At 38.8% G+C, this 15,910-nt stretch overlaps 3 protein-coding genes across 3 annotated transcripts; all 3 read right to left on the reverse strand.

The window, feature by feature from the left end:
• Positions 1–112: 112 nt before the first annotated feature.
• Positions 113–3,025, reverse strand: dipk1b (divergent protein kinase domain 1B). The gene is made up of 5 exons (XM_079581725.1): positions 2,518–3,025; positions 2,093–2,227; positions 1,415–1,522; positions 1,155–1,331; positions 113–1,038 (listed from the first exon to the last, which is right to left on the reverse strand). The coding sequence occupies exons 1-5, from the start codon at positions 2,596–2,598 to the stop codon at positions 226–228; spliced, it is 1,314 nt and encodes a 437-aa protein (XP_079437851.1). The 5' UTR covers positions 2,599–3,025; the 3' UTR covers positions 113–225.
• Positions 3,026–4,649: 1,624 nt separating this feature from the next.
• Positions 4,650–6,175, reverse strand: mrps2 (mitochondrial ribosomal protein S2). The gene is made up of 4 exons (XM_079551858.1): positions 6,091–6,175; positions 5,910–6,011; positions 5,709–5,829; positions 4,650–5,504 (listed from the first exon to the last, which is right to left on the reverse strand). The coding sequence occupies exons 1-4, from the start codon at positions 6,113–6,115 to the stop codon at positions 4,967–4,969; spliced, it is 786 nt and encodes a 261-aa protein (XP_079407984.1). The 5' UTR covers positions 6,116–6,175; the 3' UTR covers positions 4,650–4,966.
• A 1,754-nt stretch (positions 6,176–7,929) lies between these two features.
• ppp1r26 (protein phosphatase 1, regulatory subunit 26) lies at positions 7,930–13,958 on the reverse strand. The gene is made up of 5 exons (XM_079581399.1): positions 13,743–13,958; positions 9,536–12,722; positions 8,422–8,536; positions 8,230–8,312; positions 7,930–8,161 (listed from the first exon to the last, which is right to left on the reverse strand). The coding sequence occupies exons 2-5, from the start codon at positions 12,655–12,657 to the stop codon at positions 8,110–8,112; spliced, it is 3,372 nt and encodes a 1,123-aa protein (XP_079437525.1). The 5' UTR covers positions 12,658–12,722; positions 13,743–13,958; the 3' UTR covers positions 7,930–8,109.
• Positions 13,959–15,910: the final 1,952 nt, after the last annotated feature.

The raw sequence follows: 15,910 nt of genomic DNA on the forward strand, positions 1-15,910 counted from the left end.
TATGGACCTTTTATTAATTATTATTCCTAATACATTAGACTCACTCAAGACTACACACTTTTCCTTATCTATTTTGAATGGTTTACATAATCACATTAAGGCTTCCAAGTCTTAAGAATAATTTATTTGAAATCATATCACAGCTTCTTGATATTAACAGTTAATCCATGAAAATACATTTGAAACGGAACAGTTTCGTTTTTTACGTGAACTCGGAAAGGGTTCTCAAGAGTACTGAGTGTTTGAAATCTTTTTCCACAGTAGTGTCTTCAAGTTATTAAGAACTAGAGAGTGGTGAACTTCCATCTGGCTGGCTAGTCCACTCAGTGTCACACAGGTTCGAAGTTGCTTTTCCAAATCCCCACGCACGTCTGAAGGTGCTCCAAACAACAGATAATCCTGCAGCAGTACGCATACTTTTGCCAGGTTCGGTTGTACTACCTCTGTGTTACATTGTTTCACCAGTCGGTCACAGATGGCAGTGCAATCATGTCCATAGGTGCAATCTGCATTTGTTTCACAGTGCTTTCCTTTCAGATACCCTCGCACCACTGCCTCTGATGCCACACTACGCAGGTTGGCCATTTTGCAGTCATATTTCACATTGTAGCCAACATGATGAGGGCTGGCATCACATATTAAAAAGCTTCCATATGAACCATGGAAAACTTCTTCCACAAACTCCAGCAGACCTATGGTAATGCGTGCTCTGCGTGGCCAGGCTGGAGCGAGCCAGTGGTTAAGACTGGAAATTAGAGCTTCAGGGACTAGAGCTTGCAGGTAATGTGGCACCTCTAATCTATAGAGTGAACTATGGCCCACACGCTCGGTCACGTACAGGTCACCACAGAAGCCTAACAGCTTGGGAGTGTGCTCCTTCTCCTGCAGCACGACCATCAAGAGGAATTCATTGATTTGAAGAAGCGCCCAAATGGATTTGGCCTCTGCAAGTGACACCTTACCATCCTGGTTAATATCAGCAAGTGTAATAACCCGCTCTACTAAGGTGTTTAAAGATGACTGCTCCCCAAGATTAGTCTAAACAAATAAAGAAAAATGTGGTTAAAGAGGCTGAATAAATAATCATTTATTTTGGCATATTTAATAAGTGTATTTATTATATTCATTTATCACGCTGTTTAATTATAAACTACCTTGAGAAAGCTGTGAAGCATGTCTTTAAATTCATCCATTGAGGTCCCTCGTGTGGGTTTGTCAAATAAACCAAGCTCATGCCTCAATCCAGACTCTGGGATCCCATCTGCACTGACTGGATCCTCAAGGCCACATTTTATAATAACAGATCTCTCTTTCCAGAGTCCACTGTAGACCTAAAAAACAAAATGTTTGTACAGTAAAGCATGTGCCAAGCAGTGACTTTGTTTAAGAGCTTAAACTGCTTGTTTGTTTGTACCTGATGTGTTGAGGATGTGGACATACAGCGCTGCATGATTAGGGACTTTTGATCACACAAAGCCTTGCAAGATGAACCTGAAATGATACCTCTTTTGTAGTGGTCGCACTGCAAAAAAAAGAAAGAAAAAGATTCACATAGTAGCAATGACCTGAACATCATCATGCATAGTGTTATTTCCAATCTATAACATAACCAGGGTGCTTGTTAAACGTTCGATGAGCATGATTTTTTCATAGCATAATCATAGAACATCCTGACTCAGCTGGAAACCTGTGATGCTATTTTTTCAAGTAACACATGTACTTTTAGTAACACACTAAACACATGTACAATAGATTCCCCTCTAGGGTCAGGACTCCCCTGAAAAAGAGATTCTTAATCTCAGTGGGACTATCCTGGTTAAATAAAGGTCAATAAAATAAAAACAGCTTAACGAAGGGGCCCTTACAGACATGAGACAGAAGATTGAAGTCATCTTGTCAGTGCAAACTATGCTAAATTGCATCAAAGCTAGTTGATGTAACATCATTCAGGTATTTGCTTAAGTTCTGGGGTGAACACCATAGTAACTATAAAATCTACATACACGTTCCACATTTCTAGATGCTTTGACCACAGCATTCTCTTAAGTTAAGTCATCTTAGAGACCTGTAATTTAGAAAAGCTCATACTTACTATGACCATTTGGCAGACATTACCACGGCAGAGTTCGGAGTAAGAGGCATATTGCATGTAGAGGACCCAGCTAGTGACAAGAATACTGAGCCATGCCAGCAGTAGGTACTTCACCTTGATGGCTGGGAGACGACTCTAAAGGCAAAAGCATCAAGAAGGTATAATCACTTGAAATGTACATTCAGAGACAGCAAAGGAACAGTGGTGTCCTGTGAATAAGATATCACATGGTTTGCCCATTTCTTATTCATCAACTCAGAATATTGAGCTATTGCCTTGATAGTTCTTTGTATGCACGGGAAATAAAATAGGTTGACTATCTGACCTAAAACATATGGCACAGCTTGTTTTAATTCATTACCGATTCATTGTTTGTCATCGTGTTACTGTTGCAATAACCGACAGGATAGCCCATTGTACAGTACCTGAACTCCTTTAGTCAAGGGACAGAAGAGCACCAAATGGACCAGTCTCCGAAAAGCCCTCGGCATAATGAGCGACTGCATGCGATGTGACCATAAAGCTGGGATCCCTACATTCTTGCAGCGGCCAACGCCACACACCGCAAATGAATCAAAGCGTTTAACATATTAATTCTATTTGTGACAGTAGCAAAAATACATCATTGGGAGGCAACGTATAGGCTAGGTTACAGAGGAAAAAAAATAGCTACAAAAATATTCTGTAGAGGACAATAACGCATGCGTCCTTGAAAATGCGTCGTCCATTCTGTTTTCTTTGATGGTTAAACAGCATAATTACTGTTAAGACTATTAACAAGGACAGCGTAGTTAAACGAACGAGACAATGATGCACAGAATAGACCTGTTATTTGGAGTGATGCGATCAAATTAAATAAATAACGCGTGCCTCCCGATGAGCGCTCAGCCTCCCGTTTCCCAGCGACTCATCGCTGCGCTTTAAAGGGGAGGGTATTTCTGTCAGCTGTTTTTCAACAGCCGACAGAAATACTTGATGCGCTTCTGACGCAGTAAAAGCAGATCATTTTCATTCATTTCTCTTTCATTTCCCCCCCAAAAACAATACTTTATTTGTTTATATCACAGATAGTGTAACAGTGTAGGCTGAAACTTTAGTAAGCTGACGAAGCCTTATGGATGAGAGGTGAAACGTTCGACACTTCAACTACAGAGTACAGAAGATGACTCAACAACCTTGTAAGATACTCATACTTTAAATGAAAAATAAATAAATAATAATAATACATTGCTGCCTATGCACTGTGGCATTGACAATAATGTACAATTTAACAATATGGTTGTATTTCTTTTATTTACATAGCCTATATGTTTGTCCTACACAAAATTATTGATTCTATGCACCTTTGATCCACTACTTCTTACAGCCAGCCTTAACATCAACACAACAAATGTAAAGGGAATTGTATGTAGTGTTACACCAACAGGGACAATGTTTTCTTTCTTTTTTTGTCATCTTTTTCATAACAAAACACTTTATCTGGCCCGGTTCCATACCCAAAAGACACCACACAGAACTCTTTGGCTATCGTGAGCCAGTTACTTTATGCCCACTTTGTGCGCAACAAAAGACACAAGTCAAAGCTGCATCTCAAGGGGCAATATAAAAGCAAACGAAACAGCAATACTACAGGATCTATTACCTTTAATCAAGCTATGTGGCGACTCCAAGGTCAAACATCATCCACTGATAGAGCACCTGAAACACAACACAGAATTTACCATCTTCATTGTTAATAATACATTTCTAAATATGAAACAGACATTTCAATTTAGATAGGATAGCTCACATATTTGAAAACATTGTAAGTGTGTGTGTGTTTTAGTTACCATGATGACAAAATCTAGTCCTTTACTATTAAGTCTAGGAAAACTTATACTTCATTTTTAGATTTTCTTTTCTATTCTAGCGACTGAAATGTGCACATTGTCGATATTATTCACAGAAAAACAGGCAGCCACCCTACTTCAGCCATCCTTTGTTTTTGTTGGCCCTCAGTGTTAGAGCTCAGTTGTCTCGCATCAGCAGAGATGGTACTTTTACTAAAAAATTTACACATTACAACTTCAATAACTAACATTTTTGCATAGAGCTGTTCCAAGCATAAATATACCGCTACTAAATGAACCGTAAGAACCCAGACCTCTTTTTCTTCTTATGGGTTTGTTAGCTGCACTGACCGCCGTCCATGGCCCTCCACGCAGATTACATTACAAAATGATGAAATACCCCACATGAAAAAAAAGTGGACACCACTGCAATACAGTCTAACGTTTTTGGCTGCTAAATATGACACATGTGCAAAGATAACTCGCCTACATCCCACAACACCCAGAGTGACCTATTTAGACACTCAAGACAACATCAGAGCCCTATCCCAGACTGGCACCAGTGGCTAGTTCTTTTATATCAAGAGCTTTTCAATGAACCAAGCATTTGAGTATGAACTTTTTTTTTAAATATAAGGTTTTATATTTCCTTGAAGTTAAATGTAGAGCGACACCAAATCCTAGGGAATGTTTTTAACTCAGAAAAGCCCAACATTGTTACAACTTTGTGTATGAAAAGTGTGCTAGTTTTTTTTTTTTATTGCTTCGTTCTTACATTCTTTGTGCAATGTGGACATGTGAATATGTAAACAAAGGAAAACCTCCTATTGACAACACTTTAAAACAATGCACTGGTTTGGCCAATGCTATTGTTATGTCCATATAAAATGAATAAAATATCTCAGTTTGCATCTTGTGACATTTATTTTAAGAGGAGCATAGCCTAAATGTAATTCAATATGGACATGTACACTTTGAAAACCACCAACAGTCAGTTTACAAATCATGGTGACCTGTGAGTTTCCTGATCCCAATGTCATGTGTCTTAGGAAGAGGGTGTCATCAAGCCATGAAGAAGATTCATTCGACGTCTCTTGTCCTTTGCGCGGTTGATTGTCATCTTGAATAAGCGACAGTACATTTCCATAGCAACTGGAGTATCATCATTACCCGGGATGGGGAAAGTGACCAGGGATGGATTGCAGTTTGAATCCACAACACCAACAGAGGGGATATTCATTTTTGCGGCATCTCGAACGCCTACATGAGTCTGAAACACATTGTTTTGAGTGGAAAGGAAGATCATGAGGTCAGGGAGGCGAACTCCAGGGCCATATTGAACTGAAGCATTGGTAAGGAGCCCTCCTTGCCAGTATCTGGTATGGGCATATTCTCCACATTCCTTAGCAGTGTTCTCTATCAAGGGGACAAATTGGCGTCTCCGGCTGAGAAAGAGTATAACCCCACCCCTGTATGCAATATGTGCAGTAAAGTTAAGTGCTTGTTGAAGATGCTCCATCGTCTGGTCCAGATCAATAATATCTTGATCTAGACGACTGCCGTAAAGATAGGGCTCCATAAGCCTGCAAAATGTAACAAAAACATTCACAGTTACAATGTAAACACAGTTGAACGGTTGAGACAAACAGAAGATTTAGCTGCACCGACTGTAGGAGTTATCATATTCACAATCGCTATACATTAACTATACATGCACCGGATTGTTTTTTAAATAAGTAATAATGTACATAGTTACGATTTATGTAATAAACCAATAACAAACGAACCTGTGTCTGCATCCTTTCTTGTGACCAAGATGCACTCTTGCATCAAACAAGTCTTTCAGTGAGAACAGCTCTGACACACGGAAAAAATCTTCTTTTTCGAATGGCAAGTTCATTATTTTATCTACAAAAAAATACAACTGTTATTATATGTTACTCAATGCAAAAGTACAACACACTGACTGATACAAATACACTCCTTACCAGTCGCATCTTCAGGTGGGGCAAGTGTTTTTATTGACGCTGCCGTGGAATAATGGTGTCCACAAATCGAAAAAGCTCCACAGGGGTGTGGCCGCCAAAGCCCTAAAATACAACATAAAATACAGATGTTTGTGTAACGTTTTTGATTTCGCAAAGAACAAGATTTTACCGTGGATTTTACCTCTCAGCAATGCCCGAGCAGCCATGCTTTAAAGTAGAGCGGAAGGTCAGTAACCTGCGCATGCGTGGAAAGAACCATAATGCCGTAAAGCGACTGTCGTGATGGAACGCGCTTTTTTTTTTTTATTATTATTGTTAAAGAAGCAAATACAAACAAATCCGGTACAGTAAAAATCTCACGAAGGGGCTGCACGTCTTATAAAATAAATAAATAAATAAAAAGAAGAAAGGAACATGGGGCATGTTATAAATAAGATTGTCTAAAAAATAAGCTAATTTCTCAACATTCTGGGTGTTAATGATATTGTTAATATCATATCAAAATCATTGCGATTATTACGAAAAATACTAAATTTGATATCATTAATTGTAAGATTGACAATCCATTGTTGAAGGTCCAGCCAAAATCTTTGTACAACTTCACACAAACACAAAAGGTGATCCAAATCTTTGGCTTCACTTGCACAGAAGCTACAATTGCCTACATCCATTTTAAATCCATTTTAAAAAATGTGTTAATTGGATAAGTGTTATCAATAATTTTAAAATGAATCTCTTTTGTCTTTGGTGGGACTGGGAATGTTAAGTATTTACATCTAATCTTTTTTATTATCCCCTTTCCAAAGTCTTTGAGAATATAATCTCTTTTGAGAGTGTTTTTTTGACAGTAGAAGTAAACAGTTTCTTATAAACTAGTTAAATTACATTTGTAATTTCGAAAATCAGTACCATTAATGTAAAGTTGTCTTACGCTAGGATATTGCATATATCATATTCTGCTTAATCATAGCTAAGTGTTTATATTTCTACATCTTTTGGGTACATCTAATTTGAAATTTGTCAAAGAAATCAACATGTTGTAAAACATTTCCTTCCTCATCCATGAAGACCTGAAATCTTTAGAGAACCATTCTGAAATAAAAAGATTTTCTATTAACCAATAGGTATATCTATTATTCCACACTGGTGTATTGTGTGGTGTGAAATTGTGCTTGAATGAAAGATCAAAATCACATTTTAGAAGACAACAGAATGCGCGGTGGTCATGCCCATAATCAAAGCAAACAAACCAGCATTCATTCCCTCAGCTTTATTTAATTCTCGTTGTTGTAAAACATACGAACGGATGCACGAAACGCACAGAATCGGCCACTGCGTCAAAACTATTTCATGTCGGGCGAAGAAGCATCTCTTTCTGACATCAACTCAAAAAGCAGAAATCTGCAGTGGGTAGGGCGCACAGTTCTATAATAAAACTCTGGACGTTGCCATGGTGTTGACGGTGGCTGAGCGGTTTGTGCAAGAAGCCATATTGTCCATTCTACTCAAGACCTCATGTAAACTATAGACAACTGATTTTTTTTTCTCGTTGACTTGATCATTTGACTTTTATATTTGTGTGCCCATCTATGTAGCCTGGCCAGATCACCGCAAATCCAATTTCTTTAAAATGTTGATTGATTAGTTTTGAAAAATGTGTTTGGAAAATTATGTAGCAGCACTTTGTATTTCTCCGTCGTCACCGAGTTATTTGGTCCAAACCACGAATGAATTCGGTTTGGATTCAAAACAGATCGGAGCAGCACAAGATGGATTCTTGTGTCTTTGTGTGTGAACTCTACTCTCTATGTTCAACCATAGTAATTTGAAAATATCTTTCATTTTCTAATTAAAGTCAGCATTTTAACTATTTGGTGAAAAATTAGTATTAATTATGGATACCGTGTCCATGTTATTAGGACTCTAAAGTGGCCATGGTATCTGTCTGATTTTTTTTTTTAATTTTTTTTTTTTAGTTAAGGACATTTCTACTTCAACTTTTTGATGTACTTCCATTAGAATTTGGCTAATGGGACAATCCTAAGATGGCCGCTACATTTGCTGCGGCAACAGTTGGAATGTCCAAACCAGAGTGTTATTATAGCACTGTGGTCGGTTACAACAAACTGGTTAATAAACAGTGAATTATACAAACAAAAAAATATGAACATGGCATTATAAGCAAGTTTCTTTAAAAGTCTCAGGAAGGGAAAACACCCTTTGTTTTTTGCAGACTTGTTGCATCGTTTATCCTGTAAAAGATTTGTAATTAGATTTTGAATATACATGTACACTAAACTGTGGAATTTGTTCGCTCTACCTGTGGACTGGAACAAACTGAAGCTTTCTTTTAACATGCTGAACTAATGGTTGTAAATTCCCACTTCTCCAGGAAACCATTCCCTGGTAATGCAGTTTGTAAACATTAAATTATTTTACTTTTATGTCGTTTTTTTTTTTTTTAATCAGTGCGTATGAATCTGAAGTCTTATCATACACTGTGTAAATGTACCTTCCTGCATTTTTGATCCATGCATCTTCTGCTGAACCTCTCACTTCGCTCCTCAGTTGTAAGAGCTATGCAGGGTTTGAAAGTGAAGCCAGGGTCAATTGCACTTGACAAAGACCTGAGCAAGTAGAGCAGGGAATATATTAAATAATGCCTAGTTCCACATTAAACAGAAATTAGGGATGTAACGATTCGATTCAAACCACTTAAAATGTGAATCGATGTGAAAAACAGAATCATCACAGTCTGTTACAAAGACAAAAATCCAAATGTTACAAAAACACAAAATGATTAGTTCAATTTCATGTCTTGTAATTGTTTTGTTTTTGTAGTGTAAATTTCTCTTACTGAGACAAGGACTAAAATGTAGATGCTAAAACAAAAGGAACATCTTTTGGTAATAGAATCAGTCATTCATTATGTAAGAAGGAAAAAAATGGAAAAAAATTAAATGAAATTGAAAAAAAGAAAAAATTCAATATGGAATTTAAAATCAAAAATCCAATTGTGGTTTATGTGCATCGTTACATCCCAAGCAAAAATACATGAGAAAAGACATTCATGTAACAAAAACATTTTTTAAAGTACACTCTTTAATACACATAATTCAGATAAGGACGTGGCAGTTTTATCCTGAAATATTAAAATAAACAGAAAAACACTTCTAACAAAATATGTACAAAATCGGCAATGCACAGCATGTTCAGTGACAGTTTTATAAACAAAATAAATATATAATTTACATACAAGTAAGAAATTTACAACAAATGAGATTGCAAGTTTGGATACATTTGTGGCTTCAGGGTAATAACTTGTGATTCAGTATTTACTAAGAATTTGATAGATTTTTGTACATGAATTGAAAAATAATTTATTCTGAATTTCAGCAAATTAGGCTTGTATGACCGTTATGTTTTTATTTGGCAAAAAAAAATGTTTTCCTTAAACCTGCTCTGACTTCAGTGCGTCCTTTTTGCTGTTAATATTAGGACAGTTATACTAATTTTTACTTCATTTAGATTTTGAACTGGTAATAAGACACATGTGCAGGTATCTAAATCATGTCATGAATTGGTAAAAAACAAAAACAGCAGCCACATAAAATTAATATACTTACAATGTAGAAAGGCCCTGCTTCTCTTGATCGCTCTTGCTTCCTGACTCATAAACTGCCTCGTCTATAAAGTTCTCCTCTTTCATTTCTGGGCTAACTTCTTTATCCTCCATCTTCTCACTTATTCTTTCTCTACCGTTAGCAGATAACAAATCTTGAGATTCCTTTTCCTCACATCTGTCCCTGCTTCGGACCTGGACATGGTTGGTCCTATTGCTTTCAAGTTCTACGTATACGGTTTTGTCCTTAGATATATGCACCATACTTTTTGTTTCTTCCTCAATATGGTATTGTGAACCGAAACTCGGAGCGAGCCTCTGAGTAAAGGGCCCTGGATGCTGTCTAGCAGATGACAGATAACTCGGAGCGTGGGGATGAAAGCCGGCATTTACCATTGTCTCAGTATTGCGAGGGAAAGATGTTGCAGTCGTCTTTGTGGAGGACCAAACTGTATTTTGTGTTTTTAAGTTCATAACGCTCTGAGATGGTCTTGTTGCAGAGGAAGTGTCATTTGTTTTGGATGAGCTGATCTGGAATGGAGTCCGTATTTTTGTATCTGTTATAGGTAATCCCAGGCTTTGACGCCACTTGATAGATGCAGATTGAGATGGTGTGAGGTGAGGACTTAACGCTGACTGGGCCTCCTTTGACGGACCTGCGCCCTGGATGTTCCCACCATCTATGTTTGGAGTCCTTGGCTGAGTCACTTCCACCTCTGTGACGTGCTCTAACAGACTGGGGCAGCAGGTTGGACTGGAGGGAGACTGTGCACCTGCAGGGAAGTTTCTAAGAGGATAAACCTGGGGAGACAAAAGTGGCAGTTTCTCTTTCGCGGGATTGTTATCAGTAGATCCAGGTAAAGGTTTGTTTTTACTTGGAATTTCAGCTAGCTGATTTTCCGGTTTTACATCCTCAGCTTTAATTTCAGAACAAACTGGCGCAATCCCGTTTGCTGATACAGGTTTGTTGTTTTCTGCAGGAGCGACCTTGGCTTTTTCAGCGAGAAATCTCTGGATCTCCAACTCAATGCTGTCGTCGCTATCTACAGAACTGTCTTCTTCCTTGATGGGTTTACTCAGGGATGAAATGGTCAAATCTGTTCCTTCCGAAGCTTCACATTCTTGTTTATTCATATCATTGCCTGTGTTGCCTTTATTTTGGAACAAATTGTGCTTGGGCGACTTAGAAAAAAGTATTTCAGTTTTCGTCTTCTCCAACTTTTTCAGGTTGCTGTGTTTGAGATGATCAGTTTTTGTCTTTTTAGACAGTGAAGCATAGACTTGCAGTTCCTCCTTTTTAAAGCACTTCTCTGGCTTACGTTTTAAGTCTCTTGTCTTTTTCTTTACCTTCTTTTTTGTTTTAAGAAGGTCTTTTATAGCCAGGTCAAGGTCCTCATCACTGTCAAGTGAGCTGCTTTTGTCCCCGCTTTGCTCACCTTCTAATGTATGCATTGGACTTGTTGGGGATGTAGATTCATCACTGCTGTCTGCTGAAGTTGTAGACATTGTGCTTTTGACATTACTTAGTGCGGCCATAGTGCATAAGCTGAGGTTTTCAGATGTTTGTTTCCTTCTCTTTGTTAAAGACAACCTTCCAGGTTTACTTACACATTTTGCTTTTACACTTTCATTTGTATCACCTGGTTCAGGAGCAGCTGCAGAGCTTAGTGTTTGTTTGTGCATTTGGGCTTTTTGTTCGAGAAATCTCCTGATTTCCAGCTCAATGCCATCTTCACTGTCAATGGAACTGTCATCGCTTTTATCCTCTGGTTTAGAGTCAGAAAGTGAAGGCTGAACACAAGATCTAACCAAGGAACTGTTGCTTAGACTGGGAGTCTGTTGGAAAGCTCCAGGCATGACGGTTTTAGAGATATCTAGTATTGCCTCGGCACACATGAGCTCTGCACTTGTGTTAGTCTTTGGAGGCACACATTGCCCCTTGAAGCCTTCAACTTTGAATGAATGGAGTCCATTTCCTTTAATGCCGTCCAAAAGTGTATTGCTTGGGATGTTAACAGGTAAAACTTCCTTTTTCATTTTTTTCTTTTTCTGTTTGCGTTTCTTAAGGTTTTCTGTGTTAGTCCCTTGATGTCCTTTTACTGAATATTTGCAGACAGGTATTTTTTTGGTTTTGTTTGACAGGGGTTTTAGGATGGTTTTCTCCTGGAGTTGTTCGAGCTGGTAGCAACGGATAGCTTCTTCAATGCCATCGTCACTACTCGAATCTGAATCTTCACTTAATGTGTGCAGGTTAGGAGTCTCTCTTTTGATTTGCTGATTTTTCTCCATTTGGTATTTTTGAATAGCCTCTTCAATCCCATCATCACTGCTGGAATCCGAATCGCCCACTAGATTTTGTCTCATTTTTATAACGTCACTTAGATACTTAGATGCTTGGTTAGTCTGAGCGATTGAAATGTCATTTTTTGTGCTTATGCTTTTACTTAACTCTTGCTTTGCAAATGGGCCCTCATTTAGTGAAGTCTTGTGTTTGATATACTTTTTTATCGGATACGAGGTGGCTGTGACTGGCTCTTCTAATATTACACTTTTTGGGAACTCTTCACTTGCAGTCAAAAATGTATTGTCGTCAGAGTTCATTTTCGATATGCCAGGAACAGGAGCAGGAGTTTCTCTGGGAAATTTGGATGGCGGGAGAGAATTTGAGGAGCATGTTTCACTCTTTCGTTTGGGACCATCCTTTTCTTTCAGATATTCAAGTATAGCTGCCTCAATTCCCCTGTCCACAGAATCATCACTGTCTGAATCATGGCTTTCATTAATGACTGCAGGCGGGTTGAGTTTTTGGTATGATATGGGATCTTGAGCATTGGAGGTGGCACCAATAAAAGTCCCCATTGTTACCTTGCAGACTTGAGAATGTCCTTCTTGTCCAGATAGCGCTTTTCTTTCATTTTCATTTTCATCTCCCATCTCAACTGAGGACTGGGTGCTCCGCAGGCTCTCAATAATCATTTGGACTTTGTCAGAGATAGGTGTGCCTCTGGTAGACAAGTCACTGTCCGAGTCATTGAGGCAAAGTGGAAGGCTATAGCCTCTTGGTGTGCCACATGTTCTCCACTCTGTACGCGTCACTACAACAGGAGGCACATCCATTAGGTACATTCTAGTGAAGGTGGATCAGGATCATTGGACTGTTGTACGCTCCATTCACAATCACATGGTTGACTCTGCAAAAAAAAAAAGAAGTAAATCAGTCGAGACATAGAATTACATTGAACATTCATTATGCAACAGTATATGTACTAGTTAATGCAATTAGGCCTACGAAAAGCAAATGGCAAATGCAAACTGTTTAGAACCAAACGCTGTGAATTATGTATTGGAATTGCAAATCAATAACCTGTATTACACATTACAATACAATTAATCAATCAATCAAGTAACAGCTGATAGAAAGCAGCAGCGTGTGGTTGGCAAGCGCACGAAGGAAATATTCGTCCAAACTGTCTGGTACGATGGTTTACCCTCGTGTAGGAAGCCCACAGGTGAAATACGCAGGAGACCCAACGTGAACTCGTGTCTGTAACTAAACAAACTTGAGCCCTTAAATGTAAAGCGAAGGGAAGTAAAGGAGACGGGGCTATGCTCGCACACGAGTATCTAATCTGTATCACTGCTTTAATGTGATGAAGAGTGGAGACAACTTTGATATAAAACCATGTGTCTAATGTAAACTTTTGCGAAACACACACTTCTTCAGTTCTGTAATGTGCTATATTACTAAAATCATCAGCTCATGGTGGCATTTTGCTTCGATAGCGCTGCTACAGCAGCTCATAGCTACACGACGCGCCCCGGAGGTCTCCGTGTTCGACTTGCGGCGAAGACTGCACTGAAGCCCGGCATGCAGCGCTACGACACTCCGCAGAAGCAACCATGTTCTACTTCACTCCGACGGAGGGCAGAAATCATCGGTATGTACACACTGATCAAGAACACGGCTGTTCCAGCTGCCCGGGAGCTCCACATATGATGATGAAGTACATTTTAATGGTGAAGGATTGACCGAAGCAAACGGCGGAGGCGTTAGCGGATATCGGGGACTTGAAAGGCGGCGGCGGCGGCCTCTAGGCTGCTGCAGCCCGGCATTTTCTCTGCCATTGAAAGCCTTTGTATTGAGCTCGGTCTGTAGCGTTAGCTGTGGCTATTTGTCACATGTAAAGACAATTTTCAAAAGTTTTTCCTACCTGCTCACTACACAAAACGATTGATAGGAGAATGTGTGTTCATTTAGTGATGGTCCCAGTGTTTGGAGCAGCCGTCGTGTTGTTTGGTGCCCCTCAGCGGCTCCGCACCTCTTGCACTCGCCGTCGAGTTGCAGCCAGAGAGACTGCAGGCGGAGAGGCTTCCTGAACCCGGCTCCAGCTGGGCATGGACCTGGGACTGCACCGCTCCCTTCTTCTGCTGTTGTTACTGCTCCAGCCACGCTACGCTGTCGGTGTTTCACTGCGTGCATATTGGAACATGTAACTTATATTTATAGCCTATATTAGCCTGAATATTTTGTTGCATTTTTATCAAGGAAGTATTTTCTTATTCTTATTTCTTATTTCTTTGGAGCAAACGAACCGCAGAATCTAATCTGTAACAAACATGTCAACTTTTATTCATGACTTAGAGTGAGAGAAAAAAACAAACATTTGTTTCCACTTAGAGCAGTGGTCATTAAAGTGGAAAATATTGACTGCGTAGCTACTTAATCTGAAAACATCATATATTTGAATTGAGTTCTAATAACGAAGTCAACATCACTAAACCAGATTTTAAATCTTTTTTGCTCATTATCTTTTGCATATTACAAATTGGGGGTCTCGGCTTGAAAAAGTTTGGAAACCGCTGGCTTGAGATGACATGATGTGTCCAGGTCTCAGCTGTTTCATGATATGAAATTCAGACTGACCACACTTTTTTTTTACTTTGAAAAGGAGCCTGGTTTTGAAATCATGATTATTATCACTAAATCCATGCAAGTGTGTAGCTTTATAGGCATTTGCCATAAACAGAAGTAATTAAGTACAATTTCTTAAAGGTGCATTGTGGAACTTTTAAAAATAAAAAATACTTGTTACTGTGACCTTTTATTGACCCAGTGGTTCGCATGGCGCCTTCCATTACAGTGGCCATGATGCTCCAGGATCAATGTTTTCAGAGTTTATGGTGGGTTTTCACTGCTGCCGGACCCTCATAGAGGCCATAGTGATCAAAAGTACCAAGCAGCCATTGGGTCACCAAATGTCCCAACAAAATAAATAACAAATAAAGATGAAATAGATAAATAGATGTTTTCTAATCGTTTCCATGTCTAGTATTATTCTAGATCATCTGGTTTTAGAGAAATTAGCTTTCAAAAAAAGTTTTCTCGCAGCTCATTTTACTTCAGGACTGGAGTAGAGCCACCAGATTTAAAGGTAAAATTTACACTTACAATCATAAACTCTTATTTGTTTACATCTTGATGTGTCCCATTAGCAATTGTATGCAGAAGAATATGTTATGTGACCAAATGCAGATGCATATGAATTAGGTATGTGTGATAGTTAATATAAATGTAGACTACTTCTCTCTAACAAACCCAGAACCACAAAAAAGCAATGCAAAATCATGCAAGTTAAAAATACATATCCTGAAGCTTGTTTTGCGAAGTGAAGATAAGCTCCTTATGGATCAACTTACCCCATTTTTCTTCTTTGAAAAATCAAGATATTTTGGTTTATTAAAGATTAAATCTAACTAAACTATTTATGTTCTTTTCATACCTTGAAAAGTAGCCACCTCAATGTATTTATTTATAAAAGTTGGTTTATTTTCCAGACAATTTTTTTGTCTGACAAGTTGAAATGATTGGATGCTCCAATCCATAAAGTTAAATAACATTTTTGTAGCTGGTTTGATTTACGCTGTGCCTCATCGAGCACAGTTTACACGACAACAAAACAGGGTTACGTTGGTATCGGACAAATGTATCTTTTACACAACAATGCTTAAGAATTTGTTCTTTGCTTGAGTTGTAGTTTTTCTGATTGAGATCATATGACTTTACTCGTGTGCATTTGAAAGATGAAGTGAATACTGCACTGCAGAAGGTCCCGGGTTCGATCCCGGACGGGGCTATTCTGTGTGGAGTTTGCTTGATCTCCCCGTGTTTGTGTAGGTTTCCTCTTCCACTAAAAACATGTACAATAGGCCAGGATGAATGGTGGTGGTCAGAGACTGTTGGTGCAGATGTGATCATGTGTGCAGTCATGCCTTGGTCAGTCTGCCCCAGGGGAAACTGTGGCTACATACCATGTGTGGAGTGAATAAAGACAAATCCCCTGCACGGTCTGAAGCACATCGGGAGACTTGTGTCATGTGA

Source organism: Gobius niger (assembly GCF_951799975.1).
Source record: "Gobius niger genome assembly, chromosome: 2".
Lineage (NCBI taxonomy): Eukaryota > Metazoa > Chordata > Actinopteri > Gobiiformes > Gobiidae > Gobius > Gobius niger.

Bases quoted from the DNA above. Each gene is read 5' to 3' on its own strand.
- mrps2 (XM_079551858.1), bottom strand. From the start codon at position 6,115: ATGGCTGCTCGGGCATTGCTGAGAG. The intron at 5,830-5,909 runs GTAAGGAGTGTA...ATTTTTTTGTAG, and splicing joins CCCACCTGAAGATGCGACTG to ATAAAATAATGAACTTGCCA. The intron at 5,505-5,708 runs GTTCGTTTGTTA...TACATTTTGCAG, and splicing joins AAGAAAGGATGCAGACACAG to GCTTATGGAGCCCTATCTTT.
- ppp1r26 (XM_079581399.1), bottom strand. From the start codon at position 12,657: ATGTACCTAATGGATGTGCCTCCTGTTGTAGTGACGCGTACAGAGTGG. The intron at 8,313-8,421 runs GTACATTTACAC...CTGCATTACCAG, and splicing joins TGGATCAAAAATGCAGGAAG to GGAATGGTTTCCTGGAGAAG. The intron at 8,162-8,229 runs GTAGAGCGAACA...AATCTTTTACAG, and splicing joins CAGTTTGTTCCAGTCCACAG to GATAAACGATGCAACAAGTC.
- dipk1b (XM_079581725.1), bottom strand. From the start codon at position 2,598: ATGCAGTCGCTCATTATGCCGAGGGCTTTTCGGAGACTGGTCCATTTG. The intron at 1,332-1,414 runs GTACAAACAAAC...TTTGTTTTTTAG, and splicing joins CCACATCCTCAACACATCAG to GTCTACAGTGGACTCTGGAA. The intron at 1,039-1,154 runs GTAGTTTATAAT...TTATTTGTTTAG, and splicing joins TGCTTCACAGCTTTCTCAAG to ACTAATCTTGGGGAGCAGTC.